General features: G+C 32.7%; 3 protein-coding genes across 3 annotated transcripts; 2 read left to right on the top strand and 1 right to left on the bottom strand.

Moving 5' to 3' along the window:
- Window positions 1-464: 464 nt before the first annotated feature.
- Window positions 465-2,062, top strand: LOC105796297 (CBL-interacting serine/threonine-protein kinase 14). Its single transcript, XM_012625913.2, has one exon. The coding sequence runs from the start codon at window positions 542-544 to the stop codon at window positions 1,832-1,834; it is 1,293 nt and encodes a 430-aa protein (XP_012481367.1). The 5' UTR covers window positions 465-541; the 3' UTR covers window positions 1,835-2,062.
- A 4,311-nt stretch (window positions 2,063-6,373) lies between these two features.
- Window positions 6,374-8,109, top strand: LOC105796062 (adenine/guanine permease AZG1). Its single transcript, XM_012625701.2, has one exon. It carries the CDS (start codon window positions 6,445-6,447, stop codon window positions 8,008-8,010), a length of 1,566 nt encoding a protein of 521 aa, XP_012481155.1. The 5' UTR covers window positions 6,374-6,444; the 3' UTR covers window positions 8,011-8,109.
- A 4,047-nt stretch (window positions 8,110-12,156) lies between these two features.
- LOC105796298 (CBL-interacting protein kinase 2) lies at window positions 12,157-14,668 on the bottom strand. The gene is made up of 2 exons (XM_012625914.2): window positions 14,515-14,668; window positions 12,157-14,101 (listed from the first exon to the last, which is right to left on the bottom strand). Exon 2 carries the CDS (start codon window positions 13,699-13,701, stop codon window positions 12,349-12,351), a length of 1,353 nt encoding a protein of 450 aa, XP_012481368.1. The 5' UTR covers window positions 13,702-14,101; window positions 14,515-14,668; the 3' UTR covers window positions 12,157-12,348.
- Between the last annotated feature and the right edge of the window lie 6,813 nt (window positions 14,669-21,481).

Genomic DNA, 21,481 nt, shown 5'->3' on the forward strand with positions numbered 1-21,481 from the left:
TTTATAATTATTTATTTTTCGTTCCCATGTAAATATTAAAATATAAATTAGTATAAATATTAATATAAAAATTAGATATAATGATAAATTTGTCCATTAACGTCTATATCTTTTATTAAATTGGTCATTATTCTTTTTTTAATCTAAATTTATTTAAATTTTATAATTTTTTAGAAATTTAATTTTTTAGAAATTTGAGTTGTCCGTTAAACATAGTTAACCGTTAAACATAACAAAACAAAACTACTAACGATGTTTTGCAACGAAATCAACTATGCCACGTGGATGGCTACCATTTGTCTATAGCTCACTTATGCGAATACCAACAGTTTATTCAATATAAAAATAAATTAAAATTCTGGAAAATTCCACGTGTTCACCTGATAGAATAAGACAAAGATGCCCTTAACCGGTCCCCTTAAAAACACCAAGTAAATCTTTTCCCCTCCAGAAAAAAAAAAACGTTGAGTACTGAGTTTAAAAGTTTTAAACTCGGTTTTGTGAACTCAGTACTCAACAGTTTTTCAGGGTTCAGACAACAATGGCGGAGACCGGAGATCGTTCTAGCACTAGCAACGACTTGTCAGAGATTTCATCGGAGATGGCGTTGTTAGGGAAGTACGAGGTCGGGAAATTGTTGGGGTACGGCGCGTTCGCTAAGGTTTACCAAGCGCGTAACATGCAGACGGGGGAGACGGTGGCGATCAAGGCGGTGAGTAAAAAGAAAGTCCTCCGTGGTAAGATGATGGCGCAAGTTAAAAGAGAGATTGCTATCATGCGCCGGCTGAACCATCCCAACATCGTGAAACTCATCGAAGTTTTAGCAACGAAGAGCAAGGTTTACTTCGTAATGGAATACGCTAAAGGCGGCGAGTTTTTAACAAGGATAAATAAAGGCCGGTTCAGTGAAGAACTCTGCCGCCGGTATTTCCAACAATTAATCTCCGCCGTCGGATTTTGCCACTCTAGAGGCGTTTTCCACCGTGATTTGAAACCGGAGAACCTCTTATTCGACGAGAATTGGAATTTAAAAGTGACCGATTTCGGACTCAGCACCATGACGGAACAAGTCCGACAAGACGGTCTCCTCCATACGTTTTGCGGTACCCCAGCTTACGTAGCGCCGGAGATTTTATCTAAAAAAGGATACGACGGTGCTAAAGCTGATATTTGGTCATGCGGCATCGTTTTGTACGTTCTTCATGCTGGTTATCTTCCTTTTAATGATGCAAATATGACGGTAATGTATCGTAACATTTACAGAGGTGAATATAAATTCCCGAAATGGACATCACCGGAGCTCCGGCGTTTGATTTCCCGCCTTTTAGATACAAACCCAGAAACAAGAATCACCATTGATGAAATCATCAATGACCCATGGTTTAAAAACGGGTATAAAGAAGTTAAAGTTCAGCCGGTTGATTTTGATTTAAAAGAAGAAACTCAAAGCAATGTTCGATTCAATGCTTTTGATTTAATTTCTTTTTCGACCGGTTTTGATCTTTCCGGTTTATTTAATGATACTGAATTTTCCGTTCAACGGGAACGGTTTGTATCGGCGGAGAAGCCGTGGAGGATTATAGAGAGAATTAAAGAAGAGGTGGCGAAAATGGAGAATGTGGAGGTTATAAGTATGAGAGAAAGTGGGATACGGCTAGAACACCTGGGGAATAATTTGGTTATTGCTATTGATATTAACCAGTTGACGGAGGAGCTCGTGGTGGTTGAAGCCGGTCGCCGGGAACTCACCGCCGGGTCAAGTGATGAAATCTGGAATGAAAAATTGAAACCCAGACTTTCCGATTTGGTATATAATTCTGAAAGTGAACTTTGATGGACGGATTTGATGGGGTAATTCTGAAAGAACCCAACAGGAAATGAAGGGCTGTCAGCGCCGCCGTACCAGTCGCCGCGGGAAATGGGAGCAAAGCTAATTTTTTTAAAAACCGGGTTTTTATATTATTATTTCATTTTTGGCCAATATGTATTATGTAGGGTTCATAACTGGCCTTAGGAGATTCTTTTTATCAGATGAAGAAATGAAATATTTTTATTTCTTTAATTATTTTAAAATTTTATTTGAGAATTATATGAACATTTTCGCAAGAGGAATTTTGGGTTTAAATGAAATAAATAAAGTGATTTTTTTTAAAAAAAAAATTAACATTATTTTTGGATTGGAATAAGGGGAGGAAAATGAAAGTGAAATTTGAGAAAAAGGGAGAACCTTTTATTTATTTGCATAATTTTTGTTTAAGTAAAAAAAAAATGAAAGGAGATTTATTTTATCAACATTGAAAAGTTAGGGTAATTTACCAAAAAAATCTTTTTTTTCAAAATTTACCGAAATGGGCCAACTATTTAATTATTTACCGAAATGGTCCATTTTCCGCGAAATTGCGTCCACGTCAGCGCGATGTCAGGGTACGTGCCAGGAAATCACGTCCACATCAGCGCGACTTGCTGACGTGGACGGAAATCGCGCCCTAGAGGACGCGATTTGTTGACGTGGCATGAACAATTTATGTTTTTTAGCTTGAAAAACTTTGAAATGCCATAACTTTCGGCTCGGTTGTTCGATTGAGACGATTTTTTTTATTTCGAATAAATTTTCGAGATCTACGCGCTGAAAAACTTCTTAGAGATGAATAGGGACTAATTTGTAAAGTATAATTTGTTAGTTACGAGTATAGGGACTAAAGTGTAATTATTTCAAAATTAGCATGAAATTTTTGTATTTAAGAATATTTGAATGTTATGGAAGGATGAAATTGAATTGAAAAACAAAGCTTAGATTTGAAAATATGACTATTTAGGTTTTAGGGACTAAATTGAATAAAATGGAAAATTTTAGGGAAATTTTCAAAAGTGGAATGAGCTGACTTATACCTATAAAAGGATGATATAAGACAATTTTGTAAAAAAAGATCCGGTGTTTACTTCATATAAATAAGGAAAATAATGATTTGAATGTTTCAAAATTCAATTTTAAACCGAAAAAATCAAAATTTAGGGGAAAAAAGGGATCTTTTTCGATAAAAACTGTGGCAAACAACCTTCGGCGGTTTTTCAGTGCGTAGATCTCGAAAAGTTATTCGAAATCAAAAAAAATTGTCTCAATCGGACAACCGAGCGAAAAGTTATGGCCTTTCAAAGTTTTCCAAGCTTAAAAACATAAACTGTTCATCCACGTTAGCAAATCGCGTCCTCGTAGGCGCGATTTGTTTCCACGTAAGCAAATCGCGCTGACGTGGACGCGATGTCCTGACACATACCCTGATATCGAGCTGACGTGGATGCGATTTCGCGGAAAATGGCCCATTCCGGTAAATAATAAAAAAATCGGTCCATTTCGGTAAATTTTGAAAAAAAACGGCTTTTATTAGTAAATTACCCGAAAATTTAGTCCCTTTACTCTTTGTGAGAATTTGTATTTTTCTTTATTATAAATATTTTTTTAACATTAATCTCGTTATAAGTTCTTATCTTATCTGCTCTTTTTGATATAATGCTTAGAAATACCCATAGTTCCTCCAACCCTTGAATAGGAGGATAATGCGCTTCAGATCATTCAAACCCACATCCTCTTGCACTAACAACAATGTCAATATTAATCGAGCTAAGACTCAATCGACTGTTATAAATATTTTTAAAATAATTACTAAATCAAGAATCTAAAATTCTATTAGTGACCCCACTAAATATTATCTTTATCTAATCCACCTTGAAATAAACTGTGCAATAAACTGTGCAAAATGCCTTGATGCCATGAGGTTCTGATACACAAAATCATCCTTTACAATGTTAACAATCAAAGATGTCATAATATTTTTAATATAAAAGAATATTCAGTTAAAATTGTTACAAGTTTTTGTACTATTCGTACATTTGAAATTTAGTCGTTCTATTTATATTTTTTGGAATTTAGTCATTCTATTTTTGATTTAAAATAAAGTCCAATTGTTAATCTTGTCAAAATTCTTCTATTAATTTTAGTTCATTACATCATCAAATTTAATAGAATAATTTTAACAATTTTAACAATTGAATCTACATTCTTGAATATGAAAATAGAAGGACCAAATTCCTAGAAATATAAGTAATGAGAGGATTAAATTTAAAATGCACAAAAGTACAGAGACTTGAAGAATATTTGAACTTTTCCTTATTGCTATCTAGTCACATAGATAAAATCTAGTCAACCATATTAAATTAATAATAAATTTATATGTTAACATAATACTATTTTTTCATCATCACTTTAAAAAAACTTACGATTCAATATAGACAAATTAACACAACATAAATATATAAAAAGGTAAATTACACCCGAGGTCACTAAACTATTATATGTTTTGGTCATTCAACTGATCTAAAAAGTTACAAAATAGTTATTCAACTATTCGGAAGTTTTCATTTATATCACTGAATTATGCAAAAGTTTTTATTTAAGTCATTGGGCTATTAATTGTTTTTTTTTTAAGTCCAACTAGTAATCTCCAAGCAACGATTCGACGATTGGTACAAAAGATCAGTCAATACCTATAAATAAGTAAAGGGACATAGATCCAAGTGATCTATCAGTTAGAGTTAGAGATCAAAGAAGAAAACTGTTTGGATTTTGGTTCGCAGATCCATGACGTTCAAAGTTGTTTCATAAAAAAATTGAATTATAAAAGGGAAGGGGAAGAAGAGCTTTTGATTGGTGCAAGCTGTACGAACAGAGAATGCCAACAATTTAAAAAAAAAGATATGAAGTATACTTGGATTGTCTTACGGGTATTTCTATTAAAAAATAATTCGATTATTTTTAAAAAGTTAATACTCAAAGATGATTTTTTTTAAGAAAAAAGTTGAGCGTCAAATTTAACTAAAAAAAATAAGGGTCAAATTAATAAAAATATATTCTTTTCAAATAATTAATTAATTCAAACAAATATAAAATTATAAAAATATTATAATATTAATATACACAACAATTTGTGCATCTAATTCTTAAATTATAATAATATAAAAACATTTAAACATAATAAGACAGCCTTTGGCCCACCTTTTTATGCTATGATTCAAAGCTTCTGCCTCCATATCCTTGCCAATGCTATCCCTTTTTCTCATACCGCCGATTTGATTCTCCCTAAAATAGATTAAGTCGTAATTTGATTGACATAGTATTGTTATTAATGTAAGAGAATGTGGGTTCGAGTATGCTGAAATGCATTATTCTCCTATTTATGAATCGGGAAGGGGTATGGGTAGTTCTAAGACATTGTGTAAAAAAGAACAGACATTATCAGAACCTATAATGAAATTGTTCAAAAAATTTAACCATTTTAATAAGTTTTTATAACTTTTAAATATTATTTGATAAAATTTTAAATTTTTTATAAATCTTTATAAGAAATTAATTTCTCAAATAAATAGAAAATACTTAATAATTCTTATTTCTTTAAAATTTTTTTATATAAATATTTAAGTCATTGTAAAAATTAAACTAATTATAAACTAAACAAAAAAATAAAACGTGATTTAATTTAAGTAACCACGACTTGTCGCTTTGGTTCAGTTTGATTTTCGATTTTTCAGTTTTTTCTCAACCAATGGTAGAATGTGCCATTAAAAATTTTAAAATTTTCGAGGCACTAATTAAAATTTTCGAGGCGCTAATTAAAATTTTCAAATATTTGAGAGGCTTAATGAGATTTTTAAAAAATTCTAGTGGGTTTAATTAAAAACTTTTAAAATTTGAAGAGTTTATTAAAAAATTTCAAAGCTTTATGAAAACTTAATTAAAAATTTTAGAAAGAAATAAATATAATTTTTCAAATCATATTTAATTTGTATCTATCGAGCATATTTAAGATAATTTAAAATCTATATTTTAAATTTTTAATTTGAATTCTCATTTTGATCCAACCTAGGGTGGGTTTGGTTAGGCGATTAGGTACGGTGCGGTGCGTTTAGCTTACTTTTTGTCTCACGCTACAGTATCGCTATAGTATCTAATCTCACCGCCACCGCTGTTTTTATACTAACCGCAGGCAAACGCACCGCACATCCAAACCCACCCCTAATATGTTATCACCTCAATTAAGTTGATTAAAGCTAAAGTTATTTAAATCAAATCAGATGATCAGGTTTTGTTCGAAAAATAGGTATTGAGCCCATTGATTCGGAAATTAGTAGGAATCAATTAAATTAAAAACAATGGATTAAATCGATTCAACTGAGATAATCGAATTTACTGATCTCTTATTCAACCTGTTGATTAATTGACACCTTTCAATCGATTCCTAAACGAACCCAAAACCCCCCATAAATCTCTTCCTTGTCCGAAGCCAAATCCATAGCTCACGTTTTCTTACATTTTCCCATTCATTTCATCTTCACCAAATCACACTTACTTCAAGCTAAATCTTAACAAAAGATTTCGGATCCTGGGTTTCAATGGATGCTCCACCAGGATCCACAATCCATTCGATCCCAACCCGTTTAAATTCTTTCATAGCTAACACCAAAGTAGGCAAAAGATTCAAACTAACCGAAAGAAACACCAGTTTCACCACCGAGTTAAGAGCCGGCACCGCCACTTTCCTTACCATGGCATATATCTTAGCCGTAAACGCCAGCATATTAACGGATTCAGGCGGTTCATGCGGCGTCACCGACTGTCACAACCCGAGCGAAACCTGCAAGTTTCCACCACTTGACCCAGGCTATGCAGCTTGCCTCGAAAGGACCCGTAAGGACTTGATTGTAGCCACAGTAATATCGTCTTTTATTGGGTGTTTAATCATGGGTATATTCGCTAACCTTCCTTTAGCATTAGCTCCAGGGATGGGCACTAATGCTTATTTTGCTTATACAGTTGTGGGGTATCATGGTACTGGTAATTTACCTTACCAAAGTGCTTTAACAGCTATATTCATTGAAGGGTTACTTTTTTTCCTCGTTTCCGCCATTGGTTTACGAGCAAAGCTTGCTAAACTTGTTCCGAAACCGGTACGAATCTCTTCGTCGACCGGTATCGGACTGCTCCTCGCTTTCATCGGTTTACAAAGTAACCAAGGCATTGGTCTCGTTGGTTTTAGTCCTTCAACGTTGGTTACACTAGCTGCTTGTCCTAGATCTTCAAGGAAAGGTTTAGCTCCGGTTGTTACTGCGGCGAACAGTAGTTTAAGCTTTGTCGATGGCGGAACCGTGTCGAGTGACGTATTTTGTATGAACCACCGTATGGAAAGCCCAACGTTTTGGCTTGGCGTTGTTGGTTTTTGTATCATTGCCGTTTGTTTAGTGAAAAACATCAAAGGTGCAATGATATATGGTATCGTTTTTGTCACGGTTGTTTCATGGTTTCGGAACACTTCCGTCACGGCTTTCCCCAACACCGATGCCGGAAACTCCGCATATCGGTATTTCAGAAACATCGTCGACGTTCACGGCATAAAAACTACGGCGGGGGCATTGAATTTCAAGGGTATGAATAAAGGATACTTTTGGGAAGCATTGATAACGTTTCTATATGTGGACATATTAGATACCACGGCTACATTATACTCCATGGCTCGATTCGCCGGTTTCGTTGACGAAACCGGTGATTTCGAGGGCCAGTACTTTGCTTTCATGTCAGACGCGGCGTCCATCATGGTGGGATCGCTCCTCGGGACATCACCGGTGACCACATTCATCGAATCTTCAACAGGGATTCGAGAAGGGGGACGAACTGGCCTAACTGCCTTAACGGTTGCGGGGTATTTCCTTTTGGCATTCTTCTTTACACCGTTGTTGGCATCGATCCCGGCATGGGCCGTTGGGCCGCCGTTGATACTGGTTGGGGTGTTGATGATGAGATCGGCGGTGGAGGTGGAGTGGGAGGACATGAGGCAGGCCATCCCTGCATTTGTGACAATGATTTTGATGCCATTGACATATTCCATTGCATATGGTCTAATTGGAGGCATTGGGACTTATATTGTTTTGAATATTTGGGATTGGCCCAAAACAATTTGGTGAATCGAAGAACTAATGTAAATTTCAATAATTCTACTACTTCTCAAGGGGACGATGATGAGATACCTCAAGCTTAAGCTATTTGAAAGTTTTCATTTAAGTCATTGGGCAGTTAAAATCATTGTTGTATGGCTTTTTCTATTTGCATTACCTGCATCAATTAAAATCATGGAACAGTTTTAAATGTCACAAATCTATGAACTAAAATCCAAACAACTTTTTTTCTTCGATTTCCAACACTGATTATCAGATTGACTTAAATCTTTGATATATTTTCTACTCGGCAATGGGTACTAATCTATTGTATTGATCATCAAATCGTTACTTAAAACTAATAAAATGTAATAGGATTGAAGATAAATACAATGCATTGTATGTCAAACCAAAGCGTGCAATGATTGGAGTTCTAAAAGATACTTTTTAAAGATTATGATATTTGATAGACCATTTTTACTATGGCATGGGTCACATGAAATTGCAACATTTTTGTTAGGTTCTTCTACCCTTATTATTATTGTTAGGAATAATACTAAAATTAGTCCTAATGTTTACTTAGTTTTAGTTCTTTTTTATTTAGATGATTTTGACTCTCAATCTTTAAATTTTAGGCAATTGAGTCTTAGCTCGATTGATATGGTATTGTTACCAGTGCAGGACAGTGTGGGTTTGAGTGCGTTGAAGTGCATCATCTTCCTATTTAAGGTTTGAGAATGAGCTATAAGTAGTTCTAAGCATTGTATCAAAAAGAGCAGATATGATAAGAACCATATATAAATCAATTCGAAATTTATTAGACAAGCTGGAGTAAGATTTTTTTTAGTAAAATGTCCAAATTTTATAATCATTGATTGCATATTTGAAGTGAAAACTCCATTAATAAAAGTTGTTTGGAGTTTAGTATTGAAATGAAAAGAAAAAGAACAATGGCTTTGCACTGCTCATTTTCATGTTTTCTTCAGATATTCCTCTTATTTTTTTATTAAAAAAATCATAATTTAAAATCAAAATAAATTATAAATATAAATATTAAAACCCAAATTATAAATTTATGGAATAATTAAATTAATTAACTATTTTTAGAGTTTACCCAAAAATTTATGAAATATGCCTAAAAACTGCTTTAATTTTACAATATTCCATATATTTAAGATTATCAAAGCATCAAACTTAGGCTGGGTTTGGATGGGCGATTGGGTGCGATGCGGTGCGTTTAGCTTACTTTTTGTCTCACGCTACAGTATCTAACCTCACCGCCGCCGCTGTTTTTACACTAATCGCAGGTAAACGGACTGCCCATCCAAATTCACCCTTAGTGCATGAACTTAAAAGTTAAAAGATCTTAAGTTGTCAATGAGTCTTTAATGTTGTTGGCAACGATCGAGGTTTTGAGTCTTTTGATACTCAAGTTTAAGTCTCATCATGTGTAATTATTATATTTTAATCTCTAGCCTTGTCATGTGCTATTGTCATGCATAGATTTTAATTTGAATAATTTCGGGTTTTAACCTATATTTTATATTGATTTGGTTCTAAATATAATCGTGCTGTATTTATATTAGTATACCCTTAATATATTATAGATTAATATATTTTGGGATAAAGTAATGTTTAATGTTAAATTTTAATCTTTTGAAGACCCTATGTGCCCTCATTCCACAATACAAACATTTGACAATCCCATCCATTTTGGACTGCCATCACCATCGTTCAAAAAACTATGGCTTAGGACCCTATATGCACTAGCACACAATCATTCAGTTGCTCTTAGGGGGGGGGTGATGTTAAACCCCCATTTTTTGAGGTTAAGATCTTCACTTGTATATTTGTCTAAATATGTCCCTTGTTGATGTTGTTTGAGTCGGACAAAAGAAGGATAAAAAGGGATATGGGATATGGTGAGTGATGGAAGGTTTGCATCGAGAAATGTCAAGTTTAAGGGATCAAAAGTGAGTTCTCTTTTACTCTATATATACATATTTCTAGATAAGTGTCTTTTTTGTACTCGTGAGATGAATCATGTGGTCTTGATGACGTTTATACTAATATACATCTTTTAAGCCATACACCAATTCGTCAAGCCCTTATAATCTAGATGATGACAAGTTGACAAGCCTTACATAATGTCAGGGTTTTTGTCGTTGATAAGACGGTGGACCAAAAATAGTAATTTGAAGTTTTAGTCGTATGGGGTTTTGACAGTTTCGAGTAGTCAATTTTGACATACTAAAAATCTATATTTTGGTTTTCATTTGTTTTGAAATTTAGATGTTTTTCTTAGTATGAAGTTTTTACTTTCATTTGGTATTTCTATCTCTGTAATATGAGTCACGTGTTAAAAGATATGAGACCCCAAAGTAAGCTAGTCAAAACTGTTAACTGAAAAAATCTAAGCAGATTGTGATGATTTTTTATGTTTTGGTTTTCGAAACTTAATTTTTTGGTTACTGATTTTGACGAAACAAGTTTTTAAGTTTTAGTATTATATTTGTTCTTTAAATCGTGTTTTTTTGTTATTGAAATACCAAGTAAATTTTGAGTTTGAATGGCTTCAAGTAAGCCAAATGATCATGAAGTTTAGAATTTCAGAATTTCGATTTTTAATTTTTTTATAAATATTTTCAATCCAAATACATATTATTTGGTTGAAAACCATACTAAACTGATTTTTAGTGATTTATTAAGTTTTCTTATAAAATGTATGTATTTTATTAAATTTGATTTACTTATTTTGAGGTAAAATATAGTTTTATTAAAATGTATAATTATGTCTTAATTTGCTAGGGGCTTATCACATAACTGAAATGTTTTAAGATTATCACGAAAATACGTAACTTTGTAAGCTTCTAATTTATTGATCGAATTTTGATTTTCAAGTTCGGTTTCTAAAATTTTAGACAACTTGAAGATTTGCGAAAATCGTTATTCAAGTGTCGATTGAATAGATCAGGTAAATAACTCGACATTCCTTTAACGTTTAATTCCCCAAAATCAACCTTCAATGTTTTGTTATATATGTGATATACAATATTTTTGTGCATGTTTTATGAAAAATGAGTTGAGAATGCTAACATTGTATAATTTTGAAATATCTAAGTGCTATTCTTTTTTATACTTAAATTGGATTATTTGATTATTTTTTGAGAAATATGTTATTGAGTTATTTCCTTGTATGCTATGTTCCAACCTTGTAATGGGGGTTAAATATTGGTTATATCGACATGTATTTTGTGCTTAGAAATCAGTTTCAATTGTGCCACCGATTTAGAATAATGGCTTTTTATTCATTGGCATCGCGGTGAATTGTAATTTTTGTTCCAACCCACTACCACTACAATCAATTGTGATTTTTTTTTACCTTCGTTAAGGTTAAAGGTGACCATAACCATAAAAAGAGTTAATTTTTATTTAATGGTATTTTACTTATTTTTGAATTTTAAAAAAAAATTTATTAATTCGTCTTTATTATACGTTTTGATATGAAATATGCTTTGAATCATTTGTTATATATTATTCACAAATTTAATATTTTGTCATCCCTTGGCTGACAAATTTGTGTATTTTCATGTAATGATATTTGAACCGTGTCGAACCGGTTGGATCGGGGTATTAATTTGAAGAAAGTTATTAGACTGATTGACTTGAGAATCATTATGAATTGGTTGAACCGAGTAAAAAATTTAGTTGAGCTTTTTTTTCAAATATTTTTAATGATTTATTTAATCGAACTGGATGCATTGATTGGATTGACAAACCAGAGACCTAACCGATTTAACCAATAGTCCAATTTTGAAATCCTTATTTTTATGCCTTGGCATATTATTCCATGTTTAGGTTTAATTCGCTTGAAACTCTGTTCAAACTCGAACTAGTATCATATATATATATATATTGAATGTGTTGTGGTACTCATCGTAAAGACTGAACTCAAATGTGTAGTGTGCAACAATTAGTTCAAGCTCATCTATTTCAAGCTCCAAATGATTCGAACTCGAAATATTCTGAATTTAAAATTATCTTAATCTTTTGAAACTACTTAAACCCGAAATGATATTGACCTTATAAAGTCTCAACACAAGAAATCGAATATCAAATCCAAATAATCTAAACTCATAATGATTCGATCTCAAAATGAACTAAATCGGACACAGATTTAAAATTAACTCAATTCAAACTCAAACCAAAGATGTGATTTAATTTTAGTACTTGTACAAACCTAACAAGAACCAATCCAAACACAACTCACAAGTCTAGTTTTATTACACGAACAATGCATACATGCATATGTATATATAGGTTATAAGGAAGAAGATAGTTTAAAGTGACTTAACATGGTGATGATCATTATGAACTCTGAGTTGAAACTACATGAAATGGATGCGACTCGTGATGTTGCTCCTCCGTAGGTGGTGGTGGCGGCAGTTGTTGCGGCAGCGGCTCGCCTTGCCAAGCCCAAACGATGTCACTCAAAGCCGGTCTTATATCTTGTTGCATTACCTTTTGATACTCCAATGTATCCCCATTGCTCTTCTTTACCTCAACCAGATGGAAAAACGGTGTGATTTCGAATATTTCGGCATCGATCCCCAATACACCTTTCCGTCCTTCTTGACACCCTTCCATTTTCATCAACCCTCCTCCTTTCTTCTTTATTTTCAGCCGTAAACGCTTAGCAACATCTTCCAGTTTCGAAATGATGGTCGAAGCTGTTTTGTTGGACGTGAATCGGACCTCTTTCTTTTGTTCTTGTTCCCTGAATAAACCGGATAAATCGAAGCCTGCAGACAAAGAGATTATATCAAAAGCATTCAAGTTGCAAGGAGTTCCAGTTTGGAGTCCAATAGCCGGTTCTTTGACTTCAGGATCGACAAGTTCAGGTTTCGGGTCTAGCCCCTTACGGAACCATGGATTCTCCATTATTTTTTCCATGGAGATCCTTGTTTTTGGATTCGGATCCAAGATTTTCGATACCAACCTGCGTACATCGGGAGCAAACCAGTTCGGGAACTTGAACTCACCTTTCCCGATCTTACGATACATCTCCATCAGATTTGAATCCTGGAACGGTAGATAACCAGCCAGTAAGACATATAAGATTACCCCACAAGACCAGATATCAGCTTTGCACCCATCGTAGCCTCGTCTGTTGATCACTTCGGGTGCAACATAAGCAGGTGTCCCGCACGTCGTGTGGAGCAACCCATCTTGCTGTTTCGATTCAGCAAGAGCACTCAACCCGAAATCTGTAACCTTAAGGTTACAATTCTCGTCCAACAACAAGTTTTCCGGTTTAAGATCTCGATGACACACGCCTCGGCTATGACAAAAATCAACAGCACTGATTAACTGTTGAAAGTACTTTCTTGCAGCATCCTCTTTCAATTTCCCTTTCACTACCTTATTGAACAATTCACCACCTTTAGCATATTCCATAACGAAATAAATCTTCGTCTTAGTAGCCATCACCTCGTAAAGCTCGATGACATTCGGGTGTCTAACCAATCTCATAACCGAGATTTCTCGTTTAATCTGATCAATCATCCCAACTTTCAATACCTTCTCTTTGTCAACTATCTTAATAGCCACGTTCATACCAGTTTCGAGATTCCTAGCACGGTGAACCTTAGCAAAGGTTCCTTGCCCTAATAACCTTCCTATTTCATACCTTCCCATCAACACAACCCCTTTCGGTTCCATGCCGAATATAGTCCAAAACAACACCAGTCTATACCTTAACTAGTACTATATATCTCACCTAGGTTACCGACTAACCAAAAACCAACCTGAAAACCAGGAAAAGTTCAACCATCTTCACAAACATCATGCTTTGACATAACATGTTCCCTTAAATTTCTAGTCAAAATACCATTGAAACACAGTTGACTATACAAAGTTAAATGTTGACTTTCATTAGATATAGATAATAAGGGCAGTTCAAATGAAGCAATATCTTCATTAATCTCAAACAAATGGTGCTCAACTTTGAACCTCATCTTTCAGCATTCCCTGGTTTCCCTTGTGAACCACGAACCGGTTTAGACCAGACCGGACCAGACCCGGGTTTCGGATTTGGCCTAAAAAAGATGGGATTTTTCACCTGAAAAAAAAAAGAAAGGGTTTCAAACAAAATCTAAAAGATTGGTGCTTAATTAAAGATCAAATTGCATATGAAACACACAATTAAAGGTATAATCTTTGAAAAATCTAAAGGGAAAAAAATGAATCTTTATCTTTCTCATTGAATTGTAGCAAAGGGGAAATTTTTATTTAACATAAAATTGAACCCTTTGTTTTCAATATTATTAATTGAGTGGATCAAAGTTTATTTAATCCCTAAGTGGCATAACTAGTTAGCAACCATGAAACTACAACCTCTAGTTTCTAATCTTCACAAAGTCTCAATTTTCCATAAAAAATAAAAAAAAAAGGAACAAAATTTAAAGATCTGACACAAAATTATGATACCCCAAAGTAATGAAAAAACTATAAACTCAAGGCTGAAAATTGTACCTTTAAATGGGTTTAGAATGTTTTCTTTCTTCACTTTATTTTCCTAGGAAACAAACAGAGGCTTGAGAAAATGAAAATGTGAACAAATGAACTTTTTTTTAAAAGGTTTATGAGGTAATGTGATGGGTTTTTATAGTTAAAAAAAAGGGAAGTCTACCAAACATGAATATTTTATTATGGAAGATTTTTTATTCGTCAACTTCAATCTACCTAAACCCTTTCTCTAACCCTAATCAATATCTACTCAATTAAATTTGATTATATGTGAATTTTATTGGGATTTATTTTAATATATGTTGGGTATGTTTTAGTGTAATTACTTGAAAATCAGTAAATTATTAATATGTTATATTTTAATCACTGAACTAAATTAATTTTTTGGTAAATTACACCCAAGATCACTAAACTATTATTAACTTTACATTTTGGTCACTCAACTTTAAAAAATTACAAAATGATCATTAAATTATTTAAAAATTTTCGTTTAAGTCACTAAACTATTTGATAATTTTTTTTTAAAATCACTGAGTTGTTAAGTTTTTTTTATAAAAGTTTGGCTAATAAGCTCCAAGCCACAATTCAATTATCAGTATGGTGAATTAGTACCCATCGACGAGTAGAAGAATATATCTTAGATCCTAGTCGATTTGATGACTAGTTTTGAATATAGGACAAGAAAGTTATTTGGATTTTAGTTCGCAAATCGTGACATTTAAAGTTGTTTCAAAAAAATTAAACTACAGAAGAGAAGATGAAAGAGAACATTCGATTTTAGCACGAACAAAGAATGACATATAACGATTTTAGCAACCCACTAAAAATTTTTAAATAATTTAGTGATTATTTTATTATTTTTAAAGTTAGTAACTAAAAAATAATGTTACTCATGATTTAGCAGCCATGTGAAAATTCGGTGTGACAACTGTGGGAATCCACAACCACCAACCATTGAACGACGCGTTGCATTTCCCTGGGTACACAGAACTCAGGTGTTACCTTCCTCGGGAAACTCGTTTGCGAGTTACAACTAGACGAGCTGTCATTAATCATGTTTGGGAGAGATGCATCAACGGCCAGTGGTTATCGCGCACGTGTCACTAATTCATTAGGATCATGACACGCAACGGGGATTTGAGTACTGGTGGGTCCCACATTGAGTGTTGTTGGTTTTTTGGTATCTGGCAATCTGCCCGTCGTTCAATGTTCAAATATTGTCGTCCAAGGAATGTTTGGTGTTTGATTTTCTTATTTCATTACAAATTATTATATCTCTCCTTTTACATGTCAAGTCCCTTTTGTCTGATTGATGTACATATTTTAATTGGAATAGAATCGAATCGTATTTTGTCTTTTTTATTTAAAAACGAATAAATTAATCTCTATATATTGTGTTAGATAAAAAATTATATTGGTCCTTTCTGTTAAAATTTTATTCATTTCTACTGTTAATCTCTATATATTGTGTTAGATAAAAAATCATGTTGATGTACAGAGACCAGATTTTAACAATAAAAATTGATGGAATTTTTAATAAAAGAATTAATGTACTATTTGATCTAACGTATAGAGATTAATTTGACTCTTAGTACAAGGGCCTCCGTGGTACTTTTACATTTAACTGGTTTTGAGTCAAGTTAATTTAGGTTAGGTCGGTTTGAATTTTTTTTTTTTTTGGTTCAGAGTAATTTTTGGTTTGGACCAATTTTGAGTTGAAGTTCAAGTTTGAGATTTTTAAGTCAGGGTATCAGCTCTCCTAAATTGGTAAAATTTCATCTAGGCTCTTAAATTTTGTAAAGATTTAGCTATTAAAATACATAATTGTAAAATATATATAAGGTTCGATTGGCATGGACATTGTTGTCAGTATAGGAGGATGTAAGGTCAAGTTCTTTGAACTGCATTTATCCTCCTATTTAAAGGTTGAGAAGGGATTATAAGTATCTTTAGGCATTTGTATAAAAAATGTATCACTAAAATTTACAATTAAATTTCGATCCCAATATAAATATATTTGGTTTTGCTAATGTTTTGTGTTCACGACATCTTTTGGTTTCAGATGTTTTAAATACGGATCATTAGAGTTTGAGTCCTGAGTTTTTTTAGTTGGACCACTAGGGTTTCGGATCCAGGTTTTAAGTTCAGATTATTAACTTTTATAATTCTTTAATGTTTGTATAACCTATATACTTATACTATTATTTAAGTTTTTTACTGAGTTGGTGTCACGAGTCAATCAGACATCAATTCGATTAGAGAAATTATGAATATATTCACTAAGCTTTCATTAGCTCTCTTCTCCAATTCTTTGACCCTTTTTTTATGTTTATAATGTTATTACATAATCTAAATTAATTACACTGTTAACTATTCCGTCAAAGTGCTGACATAGATTTTTTACACAACAATACGCAATCTTGTGAGCCTGCCTTGTGCCTATATGACCTTATAGGTCAATGCCTTTGATTAAGAATGGTCATATTATGAGTTGAAACACTTGTGAGCTCGAGAACCCACATATGCAAATCATTGGGACCACACACCTAACACGGACAGGATGTCTGTCGTCCACATGTCACACATATTCATTCCCTACACATGATAGTCCACACCTACAATGATAAGACATCAATTAACCGACTAAATTTTAAGGAGTCTAAAACCAATATATAAACGACATATGACTTCTCAGGAACTGTTAGAAACAGTTACTTTAAAAGCTTATTGACACAAGGAAAAGGGACCAAGACATCCCTCCTACTCTCGTGCCCTTTCTATTGAATAAATTGTTACAATCCCTTCCTTGTATCAACAAATTCATGTTTTAATAGTGCAAAACTGAAAACACCAAAGACTAGACATCCAAAGAACACACATACACAATCGTTTTGCAACGATCTGATTTTCGTCGGTGTCAAAAAACTTGATTCAGGGTCGAATTTCTTAAATCGGACCTTTCGGGAAAATTTTAATTGAGGAGTATACGTGTATGAGATTGGATGTTGAACCTTTTTATTTTTATTTTTATAAATTTATTTATGCAATAAACGATTTGAGTTAGTTTAAATTATTTTGACAATGTATTATCACACATTCGAGTTCAGCGATCGGAATGAGTAAAATGTCGTAAGTTATTTTTAAAACGGTAAGCTTGAAAGTTGAAATATGAATATGTGAACCACCAAAAAAAAATGAGAAAACCCAAATAGTATATTTTGTTTGTAGTGTTGTGTGATCCATTCTTTGATTATGATTGTAATATGTAAATATATACATGAAATTATTAGCATTGTATTGTGTTTGCAAATTTGGATACCTTTTATAAACGACGTGTGGCATAACCAGACAAAGAGTGTACGATGAAAATGTTTGTAGAAAGACAACTTTAGGTATAGGGTCTTTGCCTATCAAGTGTTCGATAATTTGTCGGTTTCAGTTTGCTGTTGTTTTTGTGATTGATTATGCTAGGTTGGGTCTTCTACACCTTCCATCTGTAATCTTTTGCGTGGATGTTATAACTGAAAACTGAAGACCAAATTCTCAAAACATTCCAAAAAAAATATCTGACACGTTTTTGTATTATAAAGATTGGATTAAATTAGTTTTTTTATTATTAATTGAATAAATTTAGTCCTCATATTTGTTGAGGGACTAGATTAGCGTCTTTAAGGATGACACTTCAAAAAATTTTTTTAGAGGAGTCGATCTCTTTAACAATAAAAGGCTAAATTAAAAATAAAGTTAACATTTATTATTTTAAAAATATTATTTAGGGTTTAACGAAGTTAATATTTTTAAAGTTTTATGGTTTTATAAATGAAATATTTTGTTTGGAATTGAACTGCCGCGATTGAAACAAATAATTTTCAAGACATTTTTTATACAACAAATGTTAACTTTGTTACAATTTAGAACTATTTAATTCTTTTTAATCGTGTTGTTGAGGGGGAATCGACTCCTCCTGGAGTAGTCTTCGAAGTGTCGTTCCCAAGACGCCAACCTAGTTCCTCAACAATGAAAGGTATTGTCCCCCAAATGAGGGTTTCGATCACCTACGGAGAGCCGATGTGAGCATCTTACCCTTGGTGGGATTCGAACCGTTAACCCATACCATATATGTTAATTGTTGGGGTATATGATCCCCCGAGGGACAATATCTTCTGTTGTTGAGAGATCGGGTCGGCATTACCTAGGACAACATTTCAAAGACTTCTCCGGGAGGAGTCGATCCCCCTTCAACAACATGATTAAAAAGAATTAAATAAGTCTAAGTTGTAACAAAGTTAATTTTTATTGTATAAAAAATGTCTTGAAATTATCTGTTTTAATTGCAGTTCAATTCCAAACAAAATATTTTATTTATAGAACCATAAAAATTTTAAAAACATTAGCTTTGTTAAATGGTAACTCTATTTCAATTTAGCCTTAGTTGATTCTTTTTAATAATACAATAACTAAATTTATCCATTTAATAGTAGAGGGACTATTTTAATCGTCCCGTAATAGAGGAACCTTTCAAGTACATGCATCCATTTTGTTGTTTATTTTGTCTAAATAAGGCTAAAACATACGCATCACATCGTGTAAATCAAATTATTCTATTAACTGTCAACTAGAGAGATTAATATTGGATAATATGGATGTCATATATATAATAAGAATAATTGCATATTATTATTATTAACTATTATAAAAGGTTCGCTAAATTAAAAGCACTCTAATCGAATAAAGTTTATTGAATTTCAATTACCAAATAAAGTATGGGTCATATATATATATATATATATATAGATATATAGATATATATAGATATTTTAGAAACTAATCTATTATGAGCTAATAGAAATTAATGTTAATCTGCAAAATATTAGGGTTATGGTCTTTTTTTTTACATACTATCTTTAGAAAAAAGATAGTCGTGTTCTCTAAAATATTTGTGTATTAATTTGTAATATTAAAACCATAATATTTTAATATATCGATGGATTCAAGTACACTCTCGCATCTAGTCTTTTATATCAGACTTTTACAATTCTAACAAGTGGCATTCGAGTCATGCTATGTCAAATAACTGAGAATACATTAGTTTTCAATTATTTTAGATCCAAATTTACATATCCAACAACATAAATTGGCAGAAGAAATGATTTTTTAAAGTGAGGTTGAAGGACTTCTGCTAATATATAAGTAAAAATCCTATGAAGGCCATTGTATTAAGAGTCATATTACATTTTACTCCCTTTACTCGGAAAATAGGTAAATTAGTCCCCATACATTGGATCAAAGAACAAAATGGTCATTATGTTAAAAATTTCATCCATTTCTATTGTTAAAAACTGGTAATTGTAAGTTAGAATGGGCGTACATGACATTCCATGTGTAAGCAACATTATTCCGTCAGCCATATTAGTTTTTAACAGTAAAAATGGATGAACTTTTTAACAGAAAAGACTAGCTTACTCTTTGATCTACTATATAAGGTCTAGTTTACTTATTTTTTGAATAAAGAGGACAAATTACAATTTAATTTCTAATGATACATTTACCGAAGTAGATATAACTCAAACAAAGAGTAAGCATTAAATTCATATTCTAACCATGCAAAACATGAAAGAAACACACAAACAGGGGACGTCCTGTTTGAAAACTGAAGTTGAAATATTGAATGTCTAAAAACCACACAAAAACATGGGGAATCTCGTACATTTTATTTGTAGTGTCGTGTGATCCATGATGATGAAGCTAATATGTGTATATCTACATGAAATTTATTACAGAAAAGAAAACTGAGACACGTGTTGCAATGTATTGTGGTTGCTAAATTGGAGATCTTTTATTGCACACACAGACAAAGAGTGTAGGATGAAAATCTTTGTAGCAGGACAAAGTTGGATATGGAGGTTTTCGCTTGATCGAATTCAACTATTTTTAATTGAATTAATCGATTTTTTTAAATCTTTAACTGTTAATTGAATTGAATTTTTTTTCAAAAAAAATTGACCTAACCGAAATATTTCGGTTAATTCGATCGGTTAACCGAATTAACCGAAGTTTTTATGTTTTTTTTGTTAAACATAAAATTACCTATTTGCTTTGCTAAATATTTAGTAAAAAAAAACCTGGTGGAATATCGTGCCCTTGTACCCAAAAAATCGCATAGATTAGTGGTACATTCATCGAATCATCACCATCTTCCAATGAATCATCAAAAGATGATTATTAAAAGCCCATGGAGCCCAATGTAGTACCCGATCCATATCCATTTTGTGAAAAAATCGAAACAAAAATCTCTTCTTCTCCAGATCCGAGATTTGGACCTCTCTAACAGAATGCCATAAATTTGTCATCGTGCTCCTCATCGCTGGGAAGTGAATTACACTTGCCGTAAGAAAGCATCCTACTAGCTTTTATAAACTAAATTAGATTTCCTCTTACAATATCTCTCTACACACGTGTTTGTTGTTTTTTTCTTCAATACACAATGAAAGATGTTTTTTTATTATGTATTAAAAATTTGTTATAAAAATTAAAATTTTAATAATTATTTAGGGAGTGGCAGAGCCACGTTAAGGCCCAAGGGGGCCATGGCCCCCAAAGTTTAATTTTTTATCACAGCTTTATTGACAACGCAGATATTTAAAATTATAAATATGCAATGATGTATTTCAAAAAGAGGTAAACTACACCACAGGTCACCGAACTATGGACTATTTTCTTTTTTGATCATCCAGTTATGGATTTTTTTTATCCATTTTCGTTAATTGCATTAACGGGAGGGTGGCGTGGTAGTTGAAAAAGCGATATAATGATAAATTTAACTTTTAACTTCTACATATTATATTGATTTAGTCATAATTTTAAAACTTAACCCTCAATTTACAAATCGTCTCAACTTCCTGTAATGACTCCGGTCGCCTTCTCATTTTCTTAGTTGCTCTTGCAATGACTGTACTAGAACTATCACTAGGAT

The sequence above is a fragment of the Gossypium raimondii genome, chromosome 3 (assembly GCF_025698545.1).
Source record: "Gossypium raimondii isolate GPD5lz chromosome 3, ASM2569854v1, whole genome shotgun sequence".
In the NCBI taxonomy this organism is placed as follows: domain Eukaryota; kingdom Viridiplantae; phylum Streptophyta; class Magnoliopsida; order Malvales; family Malvaceae; genus Gossypium; species Gossypium raimondii.

What these genes read in the sequence shown, in the direction of transcription:
- LOC105796062 (XM_012625701.2), top strand. Translation starts at nt 6,445, where the DNA reads ATGGATGCTCCACCAGGATCCACAATCCATTCGATCCCAACCCGTTTA.
- LOC105796298 (XM_012625914.2), bottom strand. Translation starts at nt 13,701, where the DNA reads ATGGAACCGAAAGGGGTTGTGTTGATGGGAAGGTATGAAATAGGAAGG.
- LOC105796297 (XM_012625913.2), top strand. Translation starts at nt 542, where the DNA reads ATGGCGGAGACCGGAGATCGTTCTAGCACTAGCAACGACTTGTCAGAG.